At 36.9% G+C, this 20,070-nt stretch overlaps 1 protein-coding gene across 3 annotated transcripts; it reads right to left on the bottom strand.

Annotated features, from left to right (window-relative positions):
* Positions 1-49: 49 nt before the first annotated feature.
* Positions 50-19,594, bottom strand: LOC127456154 (uncharacterized). Of its 3 annotated transcripts, none has more exons than XM_051724497.1 (15): positions 19,447-19,594; positions 18,923-19,076; positions 16,744-16,931; positions 16,555-16,656; positions 16,360-16,474; positions 15,497-15,626; positions 11,488-11,617; positions 8,497-8,652; positions 8,374-8,411; positions 8,231-8,260; positions 7,975-8,147; positions 5,672-6,093; positions 2,707-2,806; positions 2,363-2,618; positions 50-2,281 (listed from the first exon to the last, which is right to left on the bottom strand). In XM_051724497.1, exons 2-15 carry the CDS (start codon positions 19,052-19,054, stop codon positions 2,202-2,204), a joined length of 2,052 nt encoding a protein of 683 aa, XP_051580457.1. In that variant the 5' UTR covers positions 19,055-19,076; positions 19,447-19,594; the 3' UTR covers positions 50-2,201. The 3 variants fall into 3 exon arrangements, with proteins under 3 accessions (XP_051580457.1, XP_051580456.1, XP_051580458.1); XM_051724496.1 differs by having other exon boundaries at positions 18,923-19,056; XM_051724498.1 differs by lacking the exon at positions 19,447-19,594 and having other exon boundaries at positions 16,744-16,902; positions 18,923-19,042.
* Between the last annotated feature and the right edge of the window lie 476 nt (positions 19,595-20,070).

Below are 20,070 nucleotides of genomic sequence, written 5' to 3'. Positions count from 1 at the left end.
GCAAGTCATATGAGAATGGAACGACATAAAGTTGAGTAAATGAACTAATCTAATCTTTACATTTTTACATTCGAGGTGATTTATTTGTGCTTGTTAATGAAGGGAGATTTACAAAAATAATACAATATCATTACAGTTTGTTTAGCTTGTTAAAATGAAAACAATGGAAGATGTGAGGTTGATATACAGTATTAATGGTATCAAATAATTTAATAAGCAACGTCTTGATTTACAATAGACTGGAAAATTGGAAACAACCTGTTTCTTTACAACCTATGCATTTAATTAATCTTATAATAAATACAGTATAATCTTACCCCTTCTGTTATGTTTGGGTCATTTTTGACCTGTTTAAGAAAAAAATTCATCTTATTAAGGAAATCTGACTTATCAGTAAATTAACAAGTAAAAAAAAAAAAAAATTATATATTTTTATGATACTTGTTTATATTTATGCAATGTCAGGGTGTTTTGGGTGGTTGCTAGGGAATCACTAAATGGTTGCTTACTGGCCCAAGTCAAAAGAGACCATCATTAAGATATCTACAGTAGATACACTGGCGGCCAAAAGTTTGGAATAATGTACAGATTTTGCTCTTATGGAAAGAAATTGGTACTTTAATTCACCAAAGTGGCATTCAACTGATCACAATGTATAGTCAGAACATTAATAATGTGAAAAATTACTATTACAATTGTTTTTTAAAATTCAGAACTTAAACTACTTCGGTTGTCAACACAAAATCCTCCACATGCAGCAATGACAGCTTTGCAGATCCTTGGCATTCTAGCTGTCAGTTTGTCCAGATACTCAGGTGATATTTCACCCCACACTTCCTGTAGCACTTGCCATAGATGTGGCTGTCTTGTCGGGCACTTCTCACGCACCTTACAGTCTAGCTGATCCCCCAAAAGCTCAATGGGGTTAAGATCCAGAACACTCTTTTCCAATTATCTGTTGTCCAATGTCTGTGTTTCTTTGCCCACTCTAATCTTTTCTTTTTGTTTTTCTGTTTCAAATGTGGCTTTTTTTTGCAATTCTTCCCATAAGGCCTGCAGCCCTGAGTCTTCTCTTTACTGTTGTACATGAAACTGGTGTTGAGCGGGTAGAATTCAATGAAGCTGTCAGCTGAGGACATGTGAGGCGTCTATTTCTCAAACTAGAGACTCTGATGTACTTATCCTCTTGTTTAGTTGTACATCTGGTCTTCCACATCTCTTTCTGTCCTTGTTAGAGCCAGTTGTCCTTTGTCTTTGAAGACTGTAGTGTACACCTTTGTATGGAATCTTCAGTTTTTGGCAATTTCAAGCATTGTATAGCCTTCATTCCTCAAAACAATGATTGACGGATGAGTTTCTAGGGAAAGCCGTTTCTTTTTTGCCATTTTTGACCTAATATTGACCTTAAGACATGCCAGTCTATTGGATACTGTGGCAACTCAAAAACAAACACAAAGACAATGTTAAGCTTCATTTAATGAACCAAATAGCTTTCAACTGTGTTTGGTATAATGGCAAGTGATTTTCTAGTACCAAATTAGCAATTTAGCATGATTACTCAAGGATAAGGTGATGGGGTGGTTGCTGCTGGAAATGGGGCCTGTCTAGATTTGATCAAAAATCACTTTTTCAAATAGTGATGGTGCTGTTTTTTTACATCAGTAATGTCCTGACTATACTTTGTGATCAGTTGAATGCCACTTTGGTGAATTAAAGTACCAATTACCTTCTGAAACAGCAAAATCTATACATTATTCCAAACTTTTAGATGCCAGTGTATGTGTGGGGACCTTTTCAGTGGAAGTCAATGGGATTTTTCGCTCATGATATAAACATCAGACGTTCTGTATTTGTTTCAAACATATACAATTTGTATTTTAAATATCATATTTATTTATTTTTTACTCAAAATGACGGGTTTACTGTATATATACACTGTAAAAGAATAGTACCCCCACTGACATATAGGTGGCGATCTTTCCAGATAAAATGCTACTATAAAAGCTTGTGTTGAATGTGGAAAAACAAACTTGTATCAGTGTTCACGTTTATAATCAAAAGTAAGGTGTGCTGTATCTCCTGGAACAAAATGGTTAGGGATTTTCTCTAAAACAGAAGGGTAAAGAAGAAGAAAAAAATAATATATTATGATTGTGATCTGTCAGTGCTGAAGTGTCCTCCAGCTGTGTTTGGCATCATTTTCACGGCAGAAGAGCACATGATGCGAGTATGAACACAGCCAACATCAGAGCATCAACCCACAATGCAGATCTGTCCTGAGCTGAAATACACAACAACACAGTCAGTGTGAAATAATCTGCTCTCATGTGCACTACACTGACATTATCTAGTATGTACTTACCTCGAGAGGCAGCGGTGGCTATTATCTGGCTGGTGGCAGGCTGAGCAACAGGTTTAGCTGTTTGTATTGGTTTAACAGTGGTATTGCTGGTTTGTGTGACTTGGTTAACGAGCATCACCGGCCCTGAGCGCACACTATAAGTGTGTGTTAGGATGCTGTCTGTTATCACCGAGTCAGATGGTCCTGAACACGGGTCTGAACATCGCTGGCTTTGTTTGGAGGTCACACACAGATGCACCTCACACTCAACATACATCTAAAGAGAGAGATGTGCAAGAATTAACCACCATCTATTTGAACACTGAATGTACACATAGAAGCTATGAAGAATAATTAGAACATACTGTGTCTCCCTTTAAATTGAGAGAGTCCAGATATAAGCGGTAAATCCGAACAGTTGATGTTGAAGTCAGGATCTCTGTAGTGCCATTGCCAGTTAAACACCTGAAACGCAGAAGATGGATAGAATCTGTTGATTAATCCTAATTTAACATTCAGTCAATAGTAGAATAGTAGAAATGTTACGAAGTAACATTTATCTTTAACAACAGTATCAAAGTGCACAACAATGCTGCCATCTTGATTGTTTTGGGTTGAATGGATCACATGACTGCATCACCAGTGGTGTAAAGTAACAAAGTACAAATTCTTTGTTGCTGTGCTTAAGTAGCTTTTTTCAGAATTTGTACTTTCTTGAGTATGTAAATTTATTGCAACTTTTACTTCGTAAAAATTTTTTGGCAAATACTTTTTACTCTGATACAGAGCCTCTCGTTACTCTTTACCCGGGTTAAAGAGAGCAGCTAATAAACAGAGCGCAGTGAGTTTGATTGACAGCAGCCAGCGCAAGCACAGACACACAACGCGTGGGCTCATCATGGAGTCTGTGTCAGACCAGCGCGGCACGCTTTTCTGAAGGACTTCAAGCCTAAACGTGCTTCCAAATGCACATACAAGATGCAGTTTACCTTAGCTGTGTACAAACCTTACGGTCTAAATGTATTCACCGCTGTATATAAGCCACAGAATATGAGGAACACAGGAACTATGGAAACATCTAAGATGCTGACGATTAATGATGTTTGGTTATGTCTGCGTCTGCTGTAAAGAGCGCTGATTTCCCATGATCATCCTGGTTTTTGTCCGTCTGTCCTGGAAAAATAACATTTCCCAAAATGTCCCGAAATTTGACATTTTTTTCTGATGTGTTTACCCATTTGAACACTTGTTGTTTATGTGCACAGTATTCAAGAAGACTTATCAAACGTGCTCTGCTAAACCAGAGATTATTTAGCAGAGATGGGCCACTTCTATTTTAATAAATGTAAGAAATTGGAATGCCCAACCAAGAAGCTCTAGTGCCCAACAGTCAACGGATGTAGAAAGGAAGTCCCGCCTTACAGGTAAAAGAGCCAATCACCTTTTAGATACAGACATCAACTGGCAATCAACTCGCTAACGCGCATGCACATTAGCTATACAAGCCAGGACAATTGTGTGTTTTAGTGTAATATGAGGTAAAGAATCACAATTTATGATTCCAAGATTATCAAATTTTATTGCTGATTTGAAATATGTTCTTTCATCGTAATCTTAACCAACCGTTTTTGAGATTTCGGTCTTTCTCCATTCAAGTAGATAGGAGCTGCACTGGCGTGACTGGAAATAGCCTTCCAAGAGCATTCCAAAGATGGCCGACAGTGGATTGACTTGCTAGAAAGACTTTGGCTAAACCACTCTTTCATATGAATCTTTAGAATGTCCGATTCATTTTAGTGAGTCAGTTCGTTTCGTTCTCTCCCTCTCATATGAAGCATTGGGAAGTTCGATTAATTTTAGTGAAACGGTTTGTTTGGAGGATTCATTTACATGAATCGTATTAAAGGACAATTCATTTGAGCTTCACGCCAAATACCCAATTTTTACGTCTACTTACTACTTATTTGTTGGTGAATATTTAGTTAAATGCTGCTGTTCACCACTGTTTTCGACAAATTTATTTACATGGGTTTGTTTACATGATCTCTTAAAATGCTGTCTAATACTGATAGTTACAGATATTTTTATTAAGATAATACTTCAGCGTAGTAAGGCCCTTTTGTTAGAAGCTTGTAGTGTAGTAACTATTTTTTAAAATGGTAGCTTCAACTCAAAATTGCTCAGGGACACATTCATATATTAAATGTAAACATTATAAAATGATTGATATTATTATTTTAATTAATTATATGCTGTTCATGATTGTTTCCATGGATTATAATCTTATATTCTGAATAAAATGCACTGTCCTTTTCTACCAGCAACCAAGCTTTACTTATACTGAACTATAACTTATTGTATTTAATATTACCTGTAAGAGACTCAATTATTAGGCTTTAAAAATAACAGTATGAGCAGGGTCACATTTTTTTAAGATGAATTTGAATTTGCTGTATTTACTTTTACTTTTTGATACTTAAGTATTTTTAAAACCAGTTACTTTTTACTTTTACTTTAGTATTTTAATGGATTACTAACCTTAAGTAATACATTTGTGTAGTATCTTTACTTTTACTTAAGTATGGAAATTGAGTACTTTTTCCACCACTGTGCATCACATGACAACAAATACGTAATAGTTTCCCCTGTCCACACTACCATGTGAGTACGCCATTTGCAAATTTATCCACTTGCGAGAGCGTTTTTGAAAAGCTTCACTTTCGCTGTCAAAAATGCCATCTCAGTGTGGACAGAAGGACAAAACAGAGAAAAAGATGCATTTTCAAACGAAAATTTATTAGTGTGGACGTGGCACGTGAGTCGACACGTGAGCCATAAGTGTCACAGAAGCACCTCAAAATGACGTGGTTGTGTTTTTCATCTCACATTTGCTTTTTATGACACCATCGGTTAGGTTTAGGGTAGGGAGGTTGGTTTTGTTGATATTAAACTCAAATGAGTATTAACCTTAAAACCCCCCAAAATTTTACTGGCTTTTAGCACCACATAGTGGACATGATGTTTGATGTTAAAACACTTTCTTGTATCCCACATTTCTTTCTTTTTTTTTTTTTTTTTAAATCAAATGTTTAGAGTCACAGTGACAAAGCAACATTTGCTGAACCAATGGTGTAGACTATAAGCAACAATTATGAAGAATTATGAAGGATACGAATATTTTACTTAAATAGTACATAGTAAGTCTGTCTGTATGATATTATCATGTCTCTGTGGTATTGCTGGTACCCTGAGAGCAGTTAGAACAACCAAATTTCGCAACTTCTGCAGAGATTCCTGAGTGTTTCTGACCGAGCAGATGTTGATACTGACCCCTGGTTCAGCAGAGGTTGTGTCTCCAGGAAGTCTTGTGTTTCTGACTCAACGCAGCGTCCGACCATGAGCTCCACACGAGCCAATGAGCAGTTAGAAAACACATGCAGGTCCAACGAGTCGATCCTGCTAGTGCGAGTGAGTGCTCGTGCCGCACGCACCGGTTGAGATGAGCGTAACCGCGGCTGGCGTGTCTCAGCGGCCAACGGACCTTCTCCAGGAAGATGAAACTCAATCCAGAAGCTCACAGCACCAAAAATCTCCACTTCTGAGGGTATAGAGATCCTAAAGCTCGGACCTTTGGCCTGGTGACCAGGAATCCTGCAGGCTAGTGGAAGAACTAGAGATGCCAAACGGCTGATGGTGAAGTTTGGATTGACGCTGCGTAAAGTGTTAGTGTACAGCAGTTCTGATCCTAAATGCTGGAAAAGATCAACAGAAATAAAATCAAACAATATAAAAAGGAAGTGACTCAAAGGCAAAGCATTGTAGATGGGACAACATTTAAAGGGATAGCACTTTATTTTACAGTGTCCTTGTTACACATATTACATGTATTGACTATAATAACAATCAGTTATGCATAATTACAAGCAACTAACCCTAAACCTAAAGTACATGTTGTTAATAAGTAATAATCAGTAATTACTTGTTTAATTACACTGTAACAAGGACACTGTAAAATAAATTGTAACTGATAGTTCACCCATAATGAAAATTCTGTCATCGTTCACAGTATGTCATGCTGTTCCAAACCTGTATGAATTTCTATGGAACACAAAAGAGGATATTTACCAGAATGTGCACGTTGCTCTTTTTCATATAACCTCGTGTGACCCCGCGTCTACACGCGTATTTAATATTTTGGCTTTGCTATATGCCGCATAATTTAAGTTAATTTAAACCGACTGAATACTGTTCACAAGACTCTAGACTGTCATATAATGGATAAACATCTGGTACACCAAGTAGTGCAACAACATGCAGTCGATTTGAAGCACTTCTATGGGCGCAGAGCCAACAAAAGTGCTTAAGAAATCTCTTTACGTTCTTTCATTGAAACCTATTTGGTTGTAAAGAGGAGAGTCTCTAGTTTCATTTGATATGTCGCTTTAAAAAATCTGCTCGTTTTTCACGTGTCAGCGCGCTGATAAACATGTCCACATTTTGGGACATTATTCCCTCAAAAAAAAACTTATTTATTTTGAATAATTTTCAACTCTAACACATCTGTGGGTCATTTCATTTCATTTGAATATATATTTTGTTTGGTTATATTTTGCTCTCACTGTATACTACGGTTCTATTCATTAACATTAGTAAATGCATTCCTATATATTTACTGTGCATTTTCACATTGAGAATAAATGAGTTCATCCAAAAGCTAAAACATGTTGTTTTCAGAGGCTTTATATGGAGTTTGGATGAAAATAAGGTGCATTTAAAACTGTCTGAGACCAGTGAAGACAGACAGCACACTGGAGGTTAAGTCATTCACTCAATAGGGAGCAAGGGGAGCATCCTTTAGCTTTCTATGCAGCTCCATTGACTCATAAAATCTGGTCAAAAGTTGACTTTCAGACTGCAGATGATATATGGACCACTAAACATGTTTGGCAGACATGGGACAATGATAATCAGTATATACATTCAGAATTTTATAATGCTACATTTTATTTTAAAATTGTTGGCAGTGATTGGATGATGCTGGACATTACTTTGCATCAGAATTAATTATGCCTATTTCTGATGTCTATAATGTCTCAAAAACATGAATAACCAACAACATCCTGGAAACATAATAAACAATTTTATGAAAAAATCTGAATTTCAAATGAGATCTGAGAGCTGAAGATTATCTGTATATAATGACTTAAACTTGAGTCTGTTCCTCACACAAAGCTATTGTATGACTTGGTATATACTGTATGAGTCATTTGGACTACTTTTGTGATAATTTTATTATTTTTTTGTAGCTTGACAGCCCCTGGTCACTGTATACTTTCATTTTATGGAAAAAAGCAGTGTGAACATTCTGCCAAACATCTGCTTTTGTGCTCCACAGAAGTAAGAAAGTTATACAGGTTTGAAATGACATGAGAGTGAGTAAATGATGACAGAATTGTAACTTTTGCATTAATTGTAAATTTAAGCATTTATGTGTCTTAACATCTAAACAACTCAGTGGACTTGCAAATTAAGTCAAATGTTAAACACACAACATAATGGCCAGAAATACTATCAAAGAATAATGAAATAATCTGTGTGAGAGTAATGCTGGTGGTTGATGTGAGATGTCATACGAGTCTCTTGGTGCCACAGGCGTTCAGTGAGAATGTGCTGGTGATGTGTGTTTTGTTGTGAAACACTGGGCACGAGGGGTCGTTCAGCTGCAGGTCAGGCAAAGGCACATTCTCCAGGAAAGACAGGGGCAGAACTACAGACATCTGCAGCTCATGCTCCAAACATCTCAACTCTGACATGACAAAACAATCAGAATGACATGAGAACAAGACCGAGCTTGTGAAAAGATGAATTTGAAGACTTTGTAACTATTACCTGTTCCAGGGGGTAAAGGGTTTGTCTGCGCTGAAAGAGAGAGAGAGATTATAACAATTAAATATAAGATGTTGATATTTCTCCTTCCATCTGTGGTTTTTAAAATACAATCAGAGAGATAGTGTAGAGTAATATAATCTTACTGAGTTGCAGCCACATACACCGGACCTCAGACTGCAGACTTTAAAACAAACAATACAGCATTTAAACTGAGCTGTCAATCATTAATGTGCTTCCATGAGCTGTTGAAAAGAGATGCTGCTGACCTCTGAGTGTTTGCAGTAAAACAAATGGAGACGAGATGAGATGACTGATCGGGACCTCTGACCCACGACAGACTGACAGACATCTGAGAGTTCACACCCATTTCCATGGGTGATATGAAGAGACCTTCTGGACCAGTCACAGCGATTTCAGACACTCTGTATGTATGAATGAACAAACGTTACATTTATATAGCACTTTTCTGACACTACACTCAAAGCGCTTTACACAGTGAACAGGGGACTCTCCTCAACCACCACCAGTGTGCAGAATCCATCTGGATGATGCAATGGCAGCCATACTGCCCTACAAAGGCAAAAGACCTTAACTCGCTAGAGTGTGGAACTGAAAAAAATGACTTTAAAGTTTTTTAGTTGTCCAGCCAAATGTATTATAGGTAGGACACTGAAAATCTGGCAATTAGATGTTTTAGTAATGAAACTTATCTACATAAAAAAATCTTGAGCTCAAACTTTACTTTTGACCCCTATTTTGAAGTTACTGTACTCTGCCTTTGTATTGTCTGCAAAAAGTGAGAATTCACGCCAAGGCAAAAGGCAGTAACTTCCACATTATCAATATTTTGTTGCTGATCACCATTTACAAAATCATTATAGTAACACCTGTATAAAATCTAGTGATCATGGCATTTATTTTGGATGATTTACAATTACTTATAGCCATGTACTTATTGCTATCCTGTGCTTTGGTTGTATTCTGATGGCATTTTTCAATACATTAGACATGACACATACCTCCATAGCAGTAAAGAATATCTTCAATTGGTGTGCAGCAAAACTAACAGGTTGACTGCAGATAGGTGACACTTAATTGTATGAATAAATACAAGATAAGCATAATTTAATTAATAATGGAATGCAAAGCTATAACAAATCATGTACAAATTTAAAATGCATGGATTGGAATAAGAGATAATAAATACAGCCACAGGCCTACAAGTTAGTGCCACAGCTGGTTAATCAAGGGTTAAATTTAGCTACCATGCTCCAATGCACAGGTCTCTGACTGGTTGACTGGACTGGCTAATCTCAAAGGCTATAATATAGAGTATGTGACTATATTTATTGTTTTTCTGAATCTGACCGTAACTGACATCCAGACAAAAAGTTATACATGTGGTTGGATACCGTTTTGAAACCAATTTATTTATTGCAGTGTTCACTAACATAAAAGGATACAAGACATAAGTTAGCCTAAGTGCTTTTACATCAAATTGAATGAAAGTAGTCTAGCTTAAAAGATCGACTTGTGGATTGATGTGAACGCCAGTAAGTAGGAATAATGCTCAGAAATCAGAATGCTTGTGGATTGTTGTGGATTAAACATCTGCGATGACGTTCATTGCCATGGATTTTATCGGGTTACCAGAAAAGGTAGGACAGATTTAATTGCGAACTGTTACTACTGATTTTATGTGTGATCATGCTACATGCTACGCTGTCATGGCATTCAAGTCCACACTCGCGCAACTAGTGGGCAGCCCCAGACTCACTGACACTGATGTTGACAGCAGTCACTGATAGGCTGGCACTGACTGAATAATCTGCATTATGAAAAAAAAAAAAAAACTTTGAGAATATTTACGATTACTTATTGCTGGCAAGTTATCCAGTCTTTGCTTGTTTACAGTGCTTTGTTATATGGAGCAGTTTGGTAGCCTATTCATTGGATAGCCGACTAGCCTATTTATGCTATAGGCTGCTAGCTAGCTAAATGAAGTAGATTGCGATCTATCTAATTAGTTTGTCTAATGCATCTTTTGTGTTACACACTTTCTTACCTTGACCTTTATGTCGGCATTTCAAAGCCGTCTCAACCATCATTTTCCCTTAAACGCTCAACAATATTTGTTTACTACACTTTTATTCAGGTATCGTGTGTTTAAACTTTAAATGTAAAAACAAGGCAGAGTACAGTAACTCCATGCCGGCACAGTAACTTCATTTTGACGCACGACTAAACAAAGGCAGAGTACCCTAACTCAATTTGAGCGTTCCAAAACAAAGTCAAAGAGCGGTAATTGGAGTTACGGAGTTCTGCCTTGGTTTCTCTTGGGCTTTTGGAAGTTACTGTTAAGACAACCCATTATTTTCTCGAAAAAACAACGTAATTGACTCAAGATACTTATCCACATGATAAAGGAGGTCTTGAAAGTCTCAAAAATATCAATAACTCATTTTCGACCAAAAACAAAGTTACAGCCTTTTGCCTTTGCACGGTAGCATAGTGCGCCAGTACACTTACCACACACCAGCTATTGGTGGAGAGGAGAGAGTGGAGTGATATAGCCAATTAATGGATGGGGATTATTAGGAAGCCATGATTGATAAGGACCAATGCAGGGAATTTGGCCAGGACACCAGGGTTATAACCCTACTCTTTTTGAGAAGTGTCCTGGGATTTTTAATGACCACAGAGAGTCAGGACCTCAGTTTAATGTCTCATCCAAACGACGGTGCCTTTTTACAGTATAGTGTCCCCATCACTGTACTGGGGCATTAGGACCTACACAGTCCGCAGGGTGGGCACCCCCCCTGCTGGACTCCCTAATACCTCTTCTAGCAGCAACCTTAGTTTTCCCAGGAGGTCTCCCATCCTGGTACTGACCAGGCTCAGCCCTGCTTAGCTTCAGTAGGCAACCAGTCTTGAGCTACAGGGTGATATGGCTGCTGGCATGCTATGTGGAGAAAAGAGCAGCTGACACACTGATTTATTAATTCTGATTAAGAATCGTTGTTACTATTGCTCTTCATAAGTTAGGGTTTGTGATGTGATCAAATGTCCAAATTATTACTTTAGTGTGTAACTCACCTCACATCATTTGTGTTAGGGACATGAATGCTAATGCAGATTATTTGTTTATTTCCTTTTTGGTTAGTACAAGAGTTTTGCAGCAAGCACAATTGAGGCTTTTACTTGAAGAATCTGGGTTGAAGAAAACACAATGCTCATGTGTAAGTGTGCTGTCTTACGTCTGTTCTGTTGAGTGAACGGTAATATTGACTTTGATCTCCTCAAAGGGCAGCACATGGACTACAGCGCCACCTACTGGACTCACACCTGTGAACTCTGGCACTGCAGGGCAACCCGATCCACTTTCAACTAAAACACAATAACACAACATATTATACACATACATATAATAATAACACAAATAAACACTACAAATGTGCATTGTACAGTCCAATCTTACACAACTCCTGATTTGTGTCTATTCATAAGTGATATATATATATATATATATATATATATATATATATATATATATATATATATATACAGTGGTGTGAAAAAGTGTTTGCCCCCTTCCTGAGTTCTTATTTCTTTGCATGTTTGTCACACTTAAATGTTTCAGATCATCAAACAAGTTTAAATATTAGTCAAAGATAACACAAGTAAACACAAAATGCAGTTTTTAAATGAAGGTTGTTATTATTAAGGGAAAACAAAATCCAAACCTACATGGCCCTGTGTGAAAAAGTGATTGCCCCCTAAACCTAATAACTGGTTGGGCCACCCTTAGCAGCAACAACTGCAATCAAGCGTTTGCGATAACTTGCAATGAGTCTTTTACAGCGCTGTGGAGGAATTTTGGCCCACTCATCTTTGCAGAATTGTTGTAATTCAGCCACATTGGAGGGTTTTCGAGCATGAACTGCCTTTTTAAGGTCATGCCACAGCATCTCAATAGGATTCAGGTCAGGACTTTGACTAGGCCACTCCAAAGTCTTCATTTTGTTTTTCTTCAGCCATTCAGAGGTGGACTTGCTGGTGTGTTTTGGATCATTGTCCTGCTGCAGAACCCAAGTTCGCTTCAGCTTGAGGTCACGAACAGATGGCCGGACATTCTCCTTCGGGATTTTTTGGTAGACAGCAGAATTCATGGTTCCATTTATCACAGCAGTCTTCCAGGTCCTGAAGCAGCAAAACAGCCCCAGACCATCACACTACCACCACCATATTTTACTGTTGGTATGATGTTCTGAAATGCGGTGTTACTTTTACGCCAGATGTAATGGGACACACACCTTCCAAAAAGTTCAACTTTTGTCTCGTCAGTCCACAGAGTATTTTCCCAAAAGTCTTGGGGATCATCAAGATGTTTTCTGGCAAAAATGAGATGAGCCTTAATGTTCTTTTTGCTCAGCAGTGGTTTTCGTCTTGGAACTCTGCCATGCAGGCCATTTTTGCCCAGTCTCTTTCTTATGGTGGAGTCATGAACACTGACCTTAACTGAGGCAAATGAGGCCTGCAGTTCTTTGGATGTTGTTGTGGGGTCTTTTGTGACCTCTTGGATGAGTCGTCGCTGCGCTCTTGGGGTAATTTTGGTCAGCCGGCCACTCCTGGGAAGGTTCACCACTGTTCCATGTTTTCGCCATTTGTGGATAATGGCTCTCACTGTGGTTCTCTGGAGTCCCAAAGCTTTAGAAATGGCATTATAACCTTTTCCAGACTGATAGATCTCAATTACTTTCTTTCTCATTTGTTCCTGAATTTCTTTGGATCTCGGCATGATGTCTATCTTTTGAAGATCTTTTGGTCTACTTCACTTTGTCAGGCAGGTCCTATTTAAGTGATTTCTTGATTGAGAACAGGTGTGGCAGTAATCAGGCCTGGGTGTGACTAAAGAAATTGAACTCAGGTGTGATAAACCACAGTTAAGTTATGTTTTAACAGGTGGGGCAAACACTTTTTCACACAGGGCCATGTAGGTTTGGATTTTGTTTTCCCTTAATAATAACAACCTTCATTTAAAAACTGCATTTTGTGTTTACTTGTGTTATCTTTGACTAATATTTAAACTTGTTTGATGATCTGAAACATTTAAGTGTGACAAACATGCAAAGAAATAAGAAATCAGGAAGGGGGCAAACACTTTTTCACACCACTGTATATATACACACTTCATTGAATTTATGTGTTTTATGATCCTGAACCTGTTGATCTAAAGGTTGCAAAGTTGGCCAAGGGTGGATACTTTGAAGAGGCTAAAATGTACATTTACAAACATAAATGTTCCCTTTGTAAAGGGGCTATAAAGGGGTTCGTTAATGACTAATAATTCACTTACAAATGCATTTTATTTAACTGATATGTGTTTATAACAACATGCATAAAAGGGCGACTTTCATGCAATACTTGCGAAATAGTGAGCCATTTTACTTCACATGTTATAAATGCTTAATTACACTTATTCAACATTAACCTATGAAAATATTTTAATTTAAAGTGGACACATATGAAGCCTTTATTAATATACATAAAGTTCAATATGGTTCAATGGTCATCAGGTCGAGTAATTTTATTTGTATAGCGCTTTTCACAACACACATTGTATCAAAGCAGCTTAACAGAAAATTATGCTGTAATATCCTTAATGTCTTAAAGTCCTCATTAAGGACATTTAAATCATGTTTTATACAATTATTATATAATTTTAGTATCATCAGGCTTTATTGTATGATACAATAAAAAAAGTGTTTTTGCAGAGGACTTTATGTAACTAGGACTAGGTAAGTTGGGACACCGCTTAGAGCGGCACCATTCTTTTGACATCAAAATGACAAGGAAAGTGACAACACAGCTGAGATAAGACATTACAGTAATTAATATAAACACAAAATGGCATAATTCCTCCTTTTAATCTCATTATAATAGTCTATTTTTTCTGCATTTTGACATAAATCATGAATTCATTTAAAATCTATGGACCCGCCGGCAGGCGCTTTATTGCAAAAGAAGTTTACGCTTAAAATGTTGAAGTCTCCGTATACTTAAGTCAGGCACAAGAGTGATCATTTGAAAGCTTAGTATCTGAACTTCTGCATTTATGTTACTTAAAATAACAAAATAAGGCCTCAAAACATTCACACTGAAAATTAGCGACTGTCAGAGATAAGGGGTAGAAATATTTATATGAAAATAAAAGTCCTTCACATAGCACATAAATGGACAAGCCATAAATCAAATGAAAGCTCTCATTCTCAGGAATATGACTGTACAGTTAATTTTGTTGCCCTATAATCACAAAAGATTTTCAAAATAATCACAAAGTGAAATATGATTTCTGTAAGTCATCAAATACAAATGTCTCATTTATGCTCCGATAACAGCTGCTGTAAGCCCCAAATAGCTAAAAACTTTTAACGTATGAAGTTCTCTAAAATATTTGCCATTTTTTACTTGTCTGTGAGCTTGCTTGGCTGAATAATCCAATATTATATTTTAGATGTACAGAAGAAAATATGCCATCCAGAAACAAATCATCAGAAAATATGTTTTCGAATACTGATGATAAAATGTTTCCATTTTATATCAAAGGGGAGGATCTCATCTTTCTAATGACACCTAGAATGAGCTCTAGTCCACTCAGAGGCTGATATATTCAATGAAACATCGAGGGTGGTGCTTGACCTGAAAATTACACTGAATGTCTATGGACGAGCACATCTGTGAAGGCTAAAATACATTAGAGCGCCACTTACATTTCAGATCTATTATTTATGAATAATTGGAGTCTTTTTTTATTTTTATTATTTGGGCAGTTCTCTGAAAAATTTGATTTAATATATATGTATTAAATATATATTATTTTTTTGTTTGCTTTTTATGTTTTTAATAAATGAACAAGTGTATTTATAAAGCATTAATAATTAATAATAGCATGTAAGTTAAAATGCTTACTAAGTATTGCATTGCCAGGAATTGCATGAAAGTCACTCTTTATTTTATTAATGTTGTTATAACTGCATATCAATGATTTATAATGCATTTGTAAATTATTTAGTCATTAATGAACCTCTTCATAAACCCTTAACAAAAGGGAACATTAATGTGTTACCCATAATTCTCATACTTCCATTTGTGTTATTTCATATTTTCCAACACAATTGTATTTTTGCCTGTGTAAATAAATGTATTTGCTTCAAACAACAGCAGAAATTCTGTAATTGATCGTGTATATTGCAAGGATGTGCTCACCGATTATTAAGAGCTGCAGAGGAACAGTGGAGAATGGCGTCAGCTCCATCTGAGGAAAATCCTCCACCATGATCTCCACTGTATACTGACCCACAGCTGCTCCACCTTCATACAGCAGTGTACATGTCTCCTTTACATGGAGAAACACACGTTTACACATCTTGTAAGAGATATTTCCATTATATGTAACGGTTTGATTGAATCAGTTGTTAAAGACCTTATATCATGAGGAATCAAATGTTCCTTGATCCTTAAAAATAAAATACTTCAACTTTCAAAACTCAAAACTTCTTCCGCAGTTAAAAAAAAAAAAAAACATTTATTGAAATAAAACTGCAAAAACAATGTGTTCTGAACTGCTGCAACTTTCTGACATCAGACAGATGAATAAACAGATGGTGTGCACATTTATGTCTTAGTAGCACAGCAGCAAAAAATGACCAATTTAATTGTAAGGGTCTGCGAGAGCGTGGAAAATGAAAAACTATTCAAACTAAACTTACAGAGAGCAGCAAGCACAGAAACGAGTAAGAAGCCGTTCACACAGAACGTAAAAGCAAGAAATAAAATAAACCATATATTTACTTCTAAAGCCATTTTTGTAATGTCTATTCAATGCTTTACTTATAAGCCACATTAATGTAATGCCTTTGAATTATCTTTGTTTGTGGGCTTTTCTTAGCAAACACTGATATTGTGATTAATTCAAGTCGTTTGCACATATATTAAATTTGATTAAAAAATGTAATTGATTGACAGCCTTACTACCATTATAAGAACCTCAATGAAAAAAATGCATGATTAAAAAAAGTACAATATTACCCCTACACACTGTCTTTGAAGGCACAGTAAAGATGACATACTTTATTAAGCTGTAGAAATTGAGCGAGCTCCATCCTCCCATAACGACAGCGAACAACATCTCCATCTAAATCCATCACATACACAGGGATTTCCTGATGACAACCGGCACGCACTCTGACACAAACACATATACAGGCGTTACACATATATCCTATTTTTCTACATATGTGCTGGGCAGTTGAATTGTGAGTCACCTGATTGGTGGAGGGAGCGCGGCGTGTGGAGGCTGGTTCATGCGCTGTGTGTCCGCTCTGACGGAAAGATCGGCTCGTGTGTACAGTGTCACACTGTCAGATCTAGATTGAACCAACAATACATGAGATTTGATCCCTTCACAGCTCATGATGATGTACAGTATCTGAATAGTGTGTGTGATTTCTCACCCGAGCTGCAGTGTGGAGGTGTAGCTGCTGGAGATGTTTGTCTCCCATTGACGGAGGCACCAGCCTGGTGAAGGGAACAGTCCTCTGAGAGGAGCAGAGGAGATCTGAGCCATGCAGGACCCCTCATTACAAACCTGATCCAGAGTGGGACAGGGCAAGCTGGAAAGCACACTATAATGAGCACTCACCTGAAAAATACACATTCATTCAGATCACTTACTTTATAACTTAGATATTTATCACTGTTCAACCATTATAAAAAAATTTAAAACAAAAATTTCTTAAATTAATAAGTTACTATTTACTCCTTCTGAACTCAGTGGAACACACACACACACACAAAAACTTTTGAAGAATATTCACCTAGCTCTTTTCCACACAAGGACAAATTATAGTATAATAATGCTGTAATAATACACCATTACACAAACCACAAAACAAACCCCAATGAGACAGATCTATCGCCAAGACTTGTGTACTGATGCTGCTCCGAAAAGCCATGTCCACCGAGTGTATGCTAGCTAGTTGTGCTTGGCCGAATGGCTTACATGGATAGAGACCTGACTCCTGGACCAGGAAAGCCCAGAGATTCTTTAACTAGTGACTTAGACTAGCTTTGTGTGGATTTATTTCAACTAATGTCCTAAGATACGGCTCACATTGTTAAAGACACGTTTCGATATGAAATGGCCAAAAGCAGACCTTACCGTAAATGCTGTTAGAAGAAAAAGCCCCAGCAACCACCTGAGCAAAAAGCATTTTCAAAGAAAACCCTTACAGCATGCTGCAGTGAAACTGGCTTACTTGCAAACTGAGTACATTTAAATGTTAGGCAAAGAGAGAGAATGCAAGTTGATTGGCTACCCAATTACACCTCAAACGATCAGCTTAGACCATGTGAGCCGGTTGGCTTGACATATCACATGTGAGCGAGCTGATTGGCTAACGGATATCAAGTTCAAAAACCTATCAGCTTGCGCCGTGTAGAGTTTCACGCCTGAACGAAGTCATTTATGCAGTCATAAAAAAAGTCTTCATCTAAAACTCCCTTATTTACTGCACTACCTGTACACCTAAAAACACCAATAACATAAGATGGTTAGAGTAAAAGAGTGACTTAAGAGGACTAGGAATATATATGGATATAGACATTAGATCATGACTCTCTCAGGAAACTGCAATCAGCACCCTAACAGGAAAAGTCTCTCTTGGACATTTTAAATGTGGAAATTGTACTAACTGCCAATACACACAAAATGTAAATGTTTTAATCATCCTGTGCACAAAGACATTGTAAATATGAAAAGTTTGAACTAAAAAGGTTACATATTTGACGCAATGTCCATGTGGAAGGTTTATGTTGGGGGAACATCTCAGACCCTAAAAGACCAAGTTACAGAACACAGGCCTTCAATAAAGAAAAGTGACATGACTTTGTAACAAGACGTTTTAAGGCACTTAATCATCCTATGGCCTCCTTCCATATTCTGGGTATTAAACATACAGTATACAACTTAATGAAAAAGGTTGACTATATTAGGAAGAGGAGGGAATTGTTTTAGATTTTTTTTTACCTGTTTTATCTGTTAATTTGCTTTCTTTAAACACTTATAATTAAAGGCCAGGTGTGCCGGAATAAAATTCTCTCATCAGCAAGTGCCAATTAAATTTACCCTTTTCAGTGGGTATTTTACTACGTGACACACTGAAACTGAGTGATCCTACCACACTATTAAGTATATTAATTCTAAACTTACTGTGAGCGGATTGAAATAATAGAGCACTTTAGGGTTGGTAATGATAAATGACTTGGTCTTTGCAAGGCTATTACAATTTATGGTTTGGGGGAAATAGTTTAAGAAAAAAAAAACATATTATTTGACCACTAATCTGAATAGTGGGGGGATGTGTCCCCTTATGGTGGTTCGGACCTTGATACTTTGTGCCTGCGTTGGGAGAATAGAATTTCAGCAGTATGCTTTTTATATAATTATATATTCCTATCTTCTCATCATTCAGGAACAAATGTTTCCTGAAACGATTCACCTCTTCAAAAGAATAAATGAGGCCCGAGTCAGAGGATTTGCATTTAGAGGATACTGCCCACAGGAAACATGTATTTTAAAAGTATTTTTTTTAAAAAGACAAAAATATTGAGTTTTAATATAAAGATTCCCACCTGCTCTGATGCAGCCTGATGAAGCGGCTCAATATTCACTGCTGCTCCTAAACTGGATCCCTCACTGATCTGGCTCAGCAGAACCAGACTGAGAACCAGAGACCAGAGAGCCGATCTCAGATTTACCCACATCACTGTGGAGTCAAAACAAGTGCTGATCCACAAGAGAACACAAATACATGGATTGATAATAGATCATCTTACATTACAAATTATTAAATAATCATGGAGTTACCCATGAAATATAATCTACACTAGATGGAATGTGTAAATTTAAGGTAAGTCCGTCCATTGTGATTCCGCATCAAACGCTCTGTTCATAATGAACTCTGTGTTTCAATATGATGGGAAAATAGACATGTTCGTTAAACTCATAATACTTGACAATATCTCCTTCAATGTCCTTTTTATTTTAAATTGGTTTTGGATTGATTGATTGCTACAGAAGTTGTAACACAGACTCATCTAGTATTTCAAATCTCTCTGACCGTGATTGTCAATAATAATAAAAGTAAAAAACATACCCAACTTGAAAATGGCCACTGTCTCGTGCCGTCCCCTGCCTTCAGAAAGAGTTCCCTTTGTTGTTATTATAGTACTTTTGGTTTTATAAAGGATTTGGTTCCAACTTTGGTATTTTTGGATGCATTTAACTAAATCCAGCACTCATTTGTTTCCTGGCAGCAATGTGAAAGTAAACTGGTGTACAAAAATGGTGCCAAACTGGCTTGACGAGGAATGTCAAGGCTTTAACCTTCATTGTTAAAAGATTGCATGTCTTCGAGAGTGAATGCCAGGAAAATCAGGTCTATTGAACATGCACAAAAGAAAAAAAGAAAAAAACCTTTCCTTTTGTTGTTCGAGTCTTATTGATCTATTATTTCTATAGTGAAAAAAACAATTAAATACCAACATAGATCTCATCTACTCCTATATCAGCATTAATATCACATATGTATGAGTCATATGGAATAACTCTGCAATTTATTGCAAAATACAAAATAAATCTTTATAAAAATGTACTATTCAAACACTTGTGCTAATTTAAATAGAGCAGTATTGACTTGATTTGCTTTTGGCCTACTGAACCAGCAACTTTAATAAGATTAAAGGAATATTACAGGTTCATTAAAACATACATTGATACA

The sequence above is a fragment of the Myxocyprinus asiaticus genome, chromosome 18, assembly GCF_019703515.2.
Source record: "Myxocyprinus asiaticus isolate MX2 ecotype Aquarium Trade chromosome 18, UBuf_Myxa_2, whole genome shotgun sequence".
Classification (NCBI taxonomy): Eukaryota; Metazoa; Chordata; class Actinopteri; order Cypriniformes; family Catostomidae; genus Myxocyprinus; species Myxocyprinus asiaticus.
This window is presented reverse-complemented; position numbering and strand designations above follow the sequence as displayed.

Coding starts and splice junctions, on each gene's coding strand:
- LOC127456154 (XM_051724497.1), bottom strand. CDS start 19,054: ATGTGGGTAAATCTGAGATCGGCTCTCTGGTCTCTGGTTCTCAGTCTG. Junction 8,653..11,487: donor GTTCACTCAACAGAACAGAC/GTAAGACAGCAC, acceptor TCATACATACAG/AGTGTCTGAAATCGCTGTGA. Junction 8,261..8,373: donor GTGTATGTGGCTGCAACTCA/GTAAGATTATAT, acceptor TCTCTCTTTCAG/CGCAGACAAACCCTTTACCC.